This window comes from Etheostoma spectabile, chromosome 8 (genome assembly GCF_008692095.1).
Source record: "Etheostoma spectabile isolate EspeVRDwgs_2016 chromosome 8, UIUC_Espe_1.0, whole genome shotgun sequence".
Taxonomy (NCBI): Eukaryota; Metazoa; Chordata; class Actinopteri; order Perciformes; family Percidae; genus Etheostoma; species Etheostoma spectabile.
Window position 1 is genome coordinate 30,611,626 of NC_045740.1, and position 266 is coordinate 30,611,891.

At 39.8% G+C, this 266-nt stretch overlaps 1 protein-coding gene across 2 annotated transcripts in view; it reads left to right on the forward strand.

Annotated features, from left to right (window-relative positions):
• Positions 1 to 266, forward strand: part of LOC116693370 (NACHT, LRR and PYD domains-containing protein 12) — a 16,082-nt gene that overhangs the window by 11,526 nt on the left and 4,290 nt on the right. For both annotated transcript variants that reach the window (XM_032522292.1, XM_032522293.1), the window contains exons 10-11: positions 1 to 127; positions 221 to 266. The exon at positions 1 to 127 is cut by the window's left edge and continues 1,677 nt beyond it; the exon at positions 221 to 266 is cut by the window's right edge and continues 128 nt beyond it. In XM_032522292.1, coding sequence (XP_032378183.1) covers positions 1 to 127; positions 221 to 266 — 173 coding nt within the window. The remainder of the gene's footprint in view (positions 128 to 220) is intronic.

Below are 266 nucleotides of genomic sequence, written 5' to 3' on the forward strand. Positions count from 1 at the left end.
CAGCTCTGGTCTTCATCTTACTGTCATCAGGAAAAGATTTGGATGTGTTTGACCTGAATCAATACTCTGCTTCAGAGGAGGCTGTTCTGAGACTGCTACTCGTGGTCAAAGCCTCCAGCAAAGCTCTGTAGGTGGATATAAGTATATAAACAATTTCAAATACTCCTAATTTTATGCAGTAAAAATACTTTTTTTGTGTTTGTTGCTAATCGTTCCCCAGATTAACTAGCTGTAACATCTCAGAGAGAAGCTGTGAAGCTCTGTCC